A 9,257-nucleotide genomic window follows, 5' to 3' on the forward strand; every position below is an offset into this window, starting at 1 on the left:
ATTATTTTCTAGATAATTGAAATTCTTCCTTCCATTGTAGGCTCCAATCAAGTAATATTGAACAATCGTATCACAAACGAAGATCCACCCATTGACTTGGAACTCGTGGTTGGTTTTAATTAATTAAGACTTAGAAATGGAGCCATCAAATCCTATGCTATGCGTTTGAAACTGGCTCAAGTTGGCAATTGGGAAAACGGGTAGGACACAATTTTGGCAGGAATCAAATAACATGTACTATATGTGTGGAAATTTGGTCACGTTACCTGCTGAAAAGAAATAATGAAAATCTGCACATGCTTCATATTTTACTTCCCAATTACCGACCAAAACACTGTCTTGTTATCTCCTTACCATGATTGGTTGAGTAAAATGAGAGAGAAATTTTAATTAAAATGGTAAATAATACAACCATACATATACATAGAAAATATTTTCTACAAAAAAAGAAGTTTTTCCTTCCTTTGTTGACTCTAATCATCTATATATATACGAAGATCCACCTTTTGAAGTCATGGTGGAGACCAATGCTAGCGTTTGAATTCAAACCGGCTAACTAAAACCTGCACATGCTTCGTGTTTTACTTACTACTGAATTGAAGAGGCTATGCAATTACCGACCAAAATACTGGGGGAAAATTTTGAGTAAGATAGATGTTTCGAATAATAAATTTTAGCATAAATCACACCCACTTCTCTTCTTTTATTTTTAAATTTATATTTTTTTAAAAATAAAATACATTATACTTTTGTTTATTCTAATATAAACAAAAAAAAAAACTACCTAAATTAAGTGGACCATTATGAACAAACCTTCTAAATATTTTTTCTTTCTAGAATATATAATATTATTAATAACTAATTTTAAACACAATCTTATTAATTTTTAAGAGTTAAAAAATTATGCTTTAAACATTTATACTGTCAATTTTAAAAAATTAATTTAAAACTTTTTTATATCTTTTAGGTTTTAAAGTTGATAATAAGAATTATAAAAAAAATTGGCAATGATTGTGTCAATGCTACTAAGAAAGTAAGAATCACAGAGAAATACATAACACAAAAAGGCTCGTTCAATTTCAAATGAACGACTATAGCAGATGTTAATCTTTTCAACAATGCAATTTTAAAAATAAAAATATTTAATTTTAAGCATTTAAAAATTTTATAATTTACCATAAATTTTATAAATTACATTTTTTTTAACATCAACAAATGTTCCTATAATGTAATATTGAGATTTAAAAAAAATTATTTTATAAGAAAAAAATTGTATGTAAAATTTATTATAAAAAATTACCAAATACATAATGAAACTTGTATCATGTTAATCACACTTTTTATTTTTTATTTTAAATTTGAATTGTGCACAAATTTAATTTTTCAATTTTTTAGTCAATTAAATTTCCATTTTAAAAATAGGTAAATTTAATCGTATTGTTATTTATTTAAAAAATTATTTTTAATATCTTAAAATATATAATTTTTTTAGTCTACTATTTTAAAAGGTTATAAGTTAATCTTTACAAACTTTTTTTATTTTCCATATGTTTCCTCGATCATTCTTTTTTTAATTTCATAAAACAAGTATATATATATTTTTTACTTTCTTATTCTTGTAATAATATTACAAATTACTTATTTAATGTCTCGTTTTTTTAAAATGTCTAAAAATTAATAGAATGAAATAAATAGAAACCTAATGTGAAAACATTGAGAAAAAAAACAATAAATATTAATAATATTTTTTAAAAATAAAATACGATAAAAAATCACAATCTTTTTAAAGTACCAAAAACATAATTTTTAACCGTTTTATTTTACATAAAATTTTCAAATTGCTTTTTTTTTTCTTCAAATATTTTTACAAATTAAGTAAATTAAATTGTTATAAGTTTACTTTCTTATAATTTATAAATAATTTTTGCAAAATTTAAAATAAATATTTTTCAATTTAAATCAAAATTTTCTTTTTATAATTTTTTGTTATATACTAAATTTATGATCTTTATAATTTAAAATTTATTTTATATCTCAAAATGATTAAAAATATAATTATATCTAATAAATAATATATAAATTTTATTGAAGAAAGTATTTATTGTTGTGGTACCTGTAGATCTGAAAGGATATTCTATATCTTCTTTAAATTAATTATTATAATTTTTTAATATTTTAAAAATAAAAAATTATTAATGTAAAGATACGGTATCAAATGAGAAATACTGAATGTGACCATTTGTCTTAAACACTTTGAACAATAATTTTTTACAAATTTAAGGGATAAGTTTAATTGATACTTTTATCTTTAAGATACATTTTAAAGATGCTTGTGTCTAAATAGTTTTGTTTGGAATACGTGAGGAATCTATTCCAGCTAAACAATAATAATAATAAACGCTATCTAATACCTATAAGCCTTGTATGTGTTCGTAAGTTCGAGCGTCTCCTCATCTTTTTTTAAGCAAAGAAAAAGTGATGGTAAAATCTCATCCCTGAATATTTGAAACTCTTTCTGGATTTTAATTATAAAATATTGGTTGTAGCTTGTTTAATGAAACCCTGTAATATGTTTGTATATTTGGTGGATATAGCTTGCTTAATAATAATTACCGAGCAGAAGAAGGCGATATTGTTTCAAATTTCAACTTGCTATTTTCATGTTACAGGGAAATATAATTTGAACCATCGCATACAGTATATAGCTTTCTGTATCATTGATTTGACTACACAGTAAAAATAAATTGAATTGAATTGCATGTCATTTTCATATGGTGCGAACCGAAATGAATCGCTCAGCAGGGTACGATGGATTCGAAGCAGTGCAGACCGTCGAATTCGGGCGCAAATCTGGGCCTCAAACGGGGCGGGTTTTGGTTGGGCCCGCCTGGTGCCGATGGATTCGGATCTTTGCTGGTGGTTTTGGGCTCGGCGTCGACGGAGGAGGAAGTGCCTTGCGGGTTGAGATTCGGGTTTGCACCTTTTACGGGGCCCACGCCCAAGGAAAACCTCCACATGGGTCCCTGCACGATCTCGAAGGGGCTGAAGATAGACATGAACATCTTGTTGTGTTGTGTTGTTTGTGTGTTTGAACTTTGAAAAAAATGGTGGAAAGGTTGGTTGGTTTGGGTGGTACTCGATTCAGCTTGCACGGTTACAACGATGATGAAGAGTATTTATACAATGTAAAGGAAGAGTCGTGGAAGATTGGTTTGGAATTTTCGTGAAGTTTCTTCACAGGGGCATTTTGGATAGCCTCGGCTAGAAGTTTCTTGCATTGACGCGTGGTTGAACCTTTACTCGTTCAACCTTCACCCATTTTGACTCGTAATGTTAATTGCTAAGCCAACTCTGGTGGATTCAGCCTTCTTTCCATTGCTTTTTTGTTGACTACGCGTACGCGTGCTTGACCACTAACTTACTACTATTTTTGGTCTTCATTATAATTTTTTATTATTAACATTTTTTTGTCTTAATATTTTTCGCTGATCAAGTAAACTTGCCAACCAAGATTATCGGATCTAATGCTCGTGAAATAACATCTATTTCTCGTAAAATTGGAGATTACCCGCTCACCGCTGTTACTTAAAAGTTAGAAAAACCTATACTCTTTAAATTTAAAAAATAAATATAATAATAATAAGAGTTTCGAACCAAATAAATAAACATATGTTAATTTTTACTTATAAAAAAATTATTTTACTACTTAATTTTTTACTTTTATAAATACTTATTGACAACATTATATAAATTAGATCTATATGAGACGGAGAAAGTAGTACTTATTGAATTTTCTAGCATATTTATTGTTTCCAGTGTAGAGACGGTCGCATCATCTTATTTTGTAACCTTTTTTTTAATATAGACAATAAATTGTGTGAAGTAAGAGGGACAATTTAGTACATATAATGAGAAGTTGTAGCGTTTACAAATACAATCAATAACGATTTAAAAACTTATATTTTAATAGCAATTGTAATTGTTATATTGTGCAATTATGTTTGATGAGGAAGATCCAAAGCATGACTTTTTATCATTATAGACTAAAATATCAACAAATTAACTGTCTACGGTGCTTTTAAACACAATTTACAACAATTGACAAAATGAAGAGTATACGAATTGCAAAACTCATGTTCATCAGATGTTATTTCGAGAGAAACTGACATATCTTAGTGCAAGAAAATGACTTCTATCTTACAAGTAACTCATGTTGAAGAGACATTACTCATGAGATTGTCACATGTTGGTGTTGGACTAATTACTCGTATCAGACATGAGTTACTCATTCTAGTGTTACCACTTGTCAAACATACTACTTTTAGTACCCATGTAACCTATCATAGGGTTGACACATATCATGATTCACTTTTGGCGTATATCACTCAGAATTTTTATCACGTGTTTTAATCTAGTTATTTGCACATCATCATTGTACTTAGTAATGAACTATAAATTAAATTCTAACCTTTAATATCAATTATTATTTTAATTGTACTTTTTTATTATTCTTAGTTAACATGAAAAAATATTATTGCTTGTAGTTTCTTAATTATTTTTATTAAATTAAATTAATTTATTTGAATAACTTAATTGTTAATGCATTTTAATTAAATAGTATTTAAATATAAGCCAAATTATTATACTTATGCATTTTCAAAGGGAAAGTATTACGGAGGAGTTGTAGGTAATAAAAAAATGCTATAAATAAAACAATATTAATTATATGAAGTTGAAAAGACAAATCATTTTAAATTGAAACTAAGAAAAAGAAAAAATATTATTTCATAAGCTATCTTGTAGGCTAGTTTTATCTAAGTTACAATGTCATATCTATCAAAGAAGTTGCTGTCCATTTTCATAAACTGGAAGGCTCATGTGTTTCTTCAACGCCGAAGAAGACGGGCGGTAATCCCCTGGGCCGGCCCAACGTCCATGGAGACCCAAAGTCAAATTTGATATAGGCCTTTTTAGAAGATTAAAAATATTTGATAAAATTCTTATAGTTCTATTTTAAACTGATATTTCAAAGTTTAGGATGTAAAATTATTTATTAAAGTAATATAATTAATTTTTTAACATTTTCCTTGATCATTAATGAAATCAATCCATTTAGAAAGCATGTAGAAGATATTTTGAAAATTTTACAAAAATAGCTTAAAACTTATTCAGACTTTTTTTAAATTTACTTCAATCAATTTTGTTAGTGTAGGTTATAAAATAAGTATTATTTAAATTATTTTAAAAATTATTTTTATTATCAAAATTTGTACTTAAATTTGGATAATTTTTATGTTCTTTTTTCCTTCCTTAATCCCCTTCTTGTTCTAGCTAATTATGCAGATCTTGAACAATGCATTTTATTGTGACTATCATACAATATTTACATATAAATTTATCAAATTTTAGAGGATTATTTGAAGTGACTTTTCAATTGCTTTAAAAAATTTCAAGTGAGTTTGTTATATTTTTTTTATGCTCTTGTCTTCTTTATTTTTTTTCTCTACTAATAATACTGCACTGCTCATATATAATAATGTACTATTATTCTCTTTCCATTTCTCTATTTGGTAAAAACTTAAATGATATTGCCATTGACTTGCTCTTTTTTGCTCTATTTAGTTGAGTTTGTTTCTCAGATATATAATATATAAAATGCTTGAAATTTTAACTTTTAAGTAGTGATTCTTTTTTATAACACGCGTCAATAAAAGGAAAAGGTAAAAGCTAAAATTGATATCATGGTCTCTACAATCAATTGTAGATCTTTAAAAAAAATAGATGTTTAAATATCTAAAATATAGAAATAATAATGTATACCCTATATATATACATATATAGCAGTTAAGTTTTTTACAGAACTATAATACTATTTTTAATTATATAGATACCTATTAGGTGAGATATAAATTTAACAAGTATTCTTATCCATAATTATTTATATAACTAGTTTCTAACATATGTTGTTTTAGTAATTCGAATGAGAGATTCACAAGGAAATAATAAAGGAAAAGGAAAAGAGAAATAAAAGTATGAAGCTTGAATCAAGGATAATTTCGATAAATTGTTATACCTGATAGTAAATACTATAAAAAGCAGATTGTATGATGCTAATGAGCCAATTAGCAAACTAAATGTAGAGAGAATTATTCTTCTATCTTAAATCTCTGTTCATTATATTCTAAAAAGTTGACTGGATGATGTTAATGGTTCAATTAATAAATTAAATGTGAGGAGAGTCATCTTTTCTCATCTCAATGTTAAGATTAAATTCTCTATCTTAAATTTCAGTTTGTTATATTCTAAAAAGTACTTTTTTCACTTACTCCTTTACTATAAATCTAAGTTTAGGCTTTTTTATTATACTGAAATATTTTATAAATAAATATGTAAGACTTATTTAAAAAACATTTCTAAACAAACCTTATTATATGTTATGTAAAATTCAAAAATTTCATTTATATATATATATATATATATATATATATGGAAAATGATATTCTTATACTAGTGTAAGTCTAAAAACTCTTAGACTAAATTTAAATTTTGTATTTAACTTAAATCTAATAGCCAGTGAAGTAATAAATTATAACCCGTTAGACTTAAGTTAAATGAAATACTCAAATTCAGTGTAAGAGTTTTTAAACTTACAACAGCGTAAAAAAATTCTGCCTTATATATATATATATATATATATATATATATATATATATTACCTATTATATTAATACAATTTTTTTAATGATAAGTTAATAATTAAAATTCATTGTTTAATTATTTATTTGTATATATGATTGTTACGGTTGATGATCAACAGACATTAAGTATTCTTCAGATTAATGTTAAGAGAGTTTAATATTTAAGATTATAATTTTTTTCTTTTGTTTTCGTCTAAAAAAAGAATTATAAAAAAACTAATACCAATAAAATCTTTTTATGAACTTTGCAATATAGATCAAACAGTGAGAACAAGCAAATACATGTAGGGTGATCAGGGTTTGATTCCTACACCTTGAAAAATTCCACTTCTCTTTCTCCTTCCTTCAGTAATAATTTTTTTTTAAAAAAACTTCTTTTTAAGTCAACAAGGTAATATTATATAAGCTATAATTTTAATATTTATTTTTTACTAAATTCAATTTAATTATAAAAACATTTAAAATTTTTAAACTTGTTTACATAAAACAATAAATCTGAAAGTTATTAAATATGAAAAAAAAAAATCCATACAGACATCAAGTACTTTAACTAATTTTGCGTAATATTTAAAAAAATTAAGTTCCTTGTTTCACAATTAAAACAAAACAAACCAAACCCGAATTGCTAAGAAGGCCCATGTGGTCCAAATCGATAGAAACCCTAGTCTCTAACAATACTATATATTCCACTGCTTCCCCTTCAACAACCCTAATTTGTGCTCTGTGCTCCAAGCAAAAGCAGCTCCAAATCAACAATTTCTGTGCTGCAATGGGTTCCAGCGAGTTGGCTTGCATATACGCCTCTCTCATTCTCCACGATGAAGAGATCCCAATTAGCGTTAGTCTACACTCTTTTAACCCTTCATTTTTATTATTCTTAAATGATATATCTCAATTTCCGGGTTCCTTTTCCTTAGGCGGAGAAAATCAATACTTTGTTGAAGGCTGCTAATGTTTGTGTTGAGTCCTACTGGCCCGGCCTCTTCGCCAGACTCGCCAACAGCAGGAACATCGATGACCTCATTTTTAACTGTGGCACCGCCGGCGGTGCTGCCGTTGCCGTTTCCGCTCCTGCCGCTGCCGCCGGTGGTGGTGGTGCTGCCGCCGCACCTGCTGCTGAGGAAAAGAAGGTACTGGTTTTGATGCTGTTAGCGAATGTTTTGTTTCTCATGTGATACGATAGTCAAATGATATACATCAAATTGTAGTGTCTTAGGGATCTTAATAATGAATTAGGTTCCAAAGTATTGATTAATTCTAAAGTGTTATTAATATAATCTTATAAAATTAACACAATGATGCTCAGTTAAGATTTTAAACATTGAATTTTCTACTGTAGGGTGGATGCCCATATTTTTCCCATGCTTGTAAAACAAATTGTTGCTCTTGTAATGTTGATTACCTTTTATAACCTAAATTAAGTATTTGGGACGCAATTAGGAGATTTTATGCTTCGAGAATCGAGAGGGGATCTTTGAAAATTTTCTGTTATCCATAATTGCCCACTTGAACAACTCCAATTAACTATTAAATTGGAACTAGAATTTATTTGATCTATGAGAAAATATTATCAAGCCGTTGTTCTGATTGAGATTTCTGAGTGATGAATGGGCAAAAACAGTAAAGCACTTTGATTAATTTTAAGTTTTTTTGTGAACTTGCGGCTATTGAGTTAAGAAGTGAAATAGCTTTACATGCAGTCAAGCCTGCAAGGAATGGATATCTTGTTATGTTGTTTTTCCTGTTTATCTGCGGTTAGTTGTGAATTGTTTGCTTTGTGTTTCTACTGTGGTGACAGCATGCACTGCACAGACATTTGATGCCTTTTTCTGATCTAGTGTAGTGTTTCCTTTGTGCTATTTGTTTTGATGTTCTTTGTTTTGTTTATTATTCCTTATGGTCTAATACATTTCTTTATATAGCTTACGCATTTCATAACTTAGCTGTTCGGTTATTTGTTTATGCAAGGCTGGTTTTGATGTGTTTTGAACATGTGAATTTGTGATTGCAGGAAGAGCCGAAGGAAGAAAGTGACGACGACATGGGTTTTAGTTTGTTTGATTAGATCTTTTTTATAGTTTATTGTAGCCAGACTAGGACTCCTTTCGAGAGTTCGCTTAATCCACAACTTGTTTTGTTCTATAAAATTTTTATCGTTGAGATTAGCCAATCGACTATTATAATTAATTGTTGAATTTTTGTGAGTTTTTTAAAATTTTTGTGTGGTAACTAAGTTTCTAATTGACTTGTTCACTTTCGTATTCTGTTTGCCATCGATATAGCACTTGTCTATTCTTCAACATGGAGCGGTTGTTTTTTTTTTTTTTTTTGTGGAAAATGTTACTGGGATTTAATAACAAAACCTCTCGGCAAAGGTGATGCTTAATTCAGGTGTACTTGGAGGCAATGACATTTAGGATGAGATTATTTGGTGTCGTTTTATATTGGATGGTGTTTGGATGATTTTATACAGAAACTGATGGTGTTTATCTACGAGGAAGGGGAAGTTTTTCAGTGATGATTGTGAAGCAGGCGTCAGGCTCTGATTTGTCAATTTTA

General features: G+C 27.9%; 1 protein-coding gene across 1 annotated transcript; it reads left to right on the plus strand.

The window, feature by feature from the left end:
• Positions 1-7,375: 7,375 nt before the first annotated feature.
• On the plus strand, positions 7,376-9,038 carry LOC113852652 (60S acidic ribosomal protein P1). The gene is made up of 3 exons (XM_027482982.1): positions 7,376-7,536; positions 7,616-7,828; positions 8,710-9,038. The coding sequence occupies exons 1-3, from the start codon at positions 7,468-7,470 to the stop codon at positions 8,761-8,763; spliced, it is 336 nt and encodes a 111-aa protein (XP_027338783.1). The 5' UTR covers positions 7,376-7,467; the 3' UTR covers positions 8,764-9,038.
• Positions 9,039-9,257: the final 219 nt, after the last annotated feature.

Source organism: Abrus precatorius, unplaced genomic scaffold (assembly GCF_003935025.1).
Source record: "Abrus precatorius isolate BTA unplaced genomic scaffold, Abrus_2018 Scaffold10, whole genome shotgun sequence".
NCBI classification, from domain to species: Eukaryota; Viridiplantae; Streptophyta; class Magnoliopsida; order Fabales; family Fabaceae; genus Abrus; species Abrus precatorius.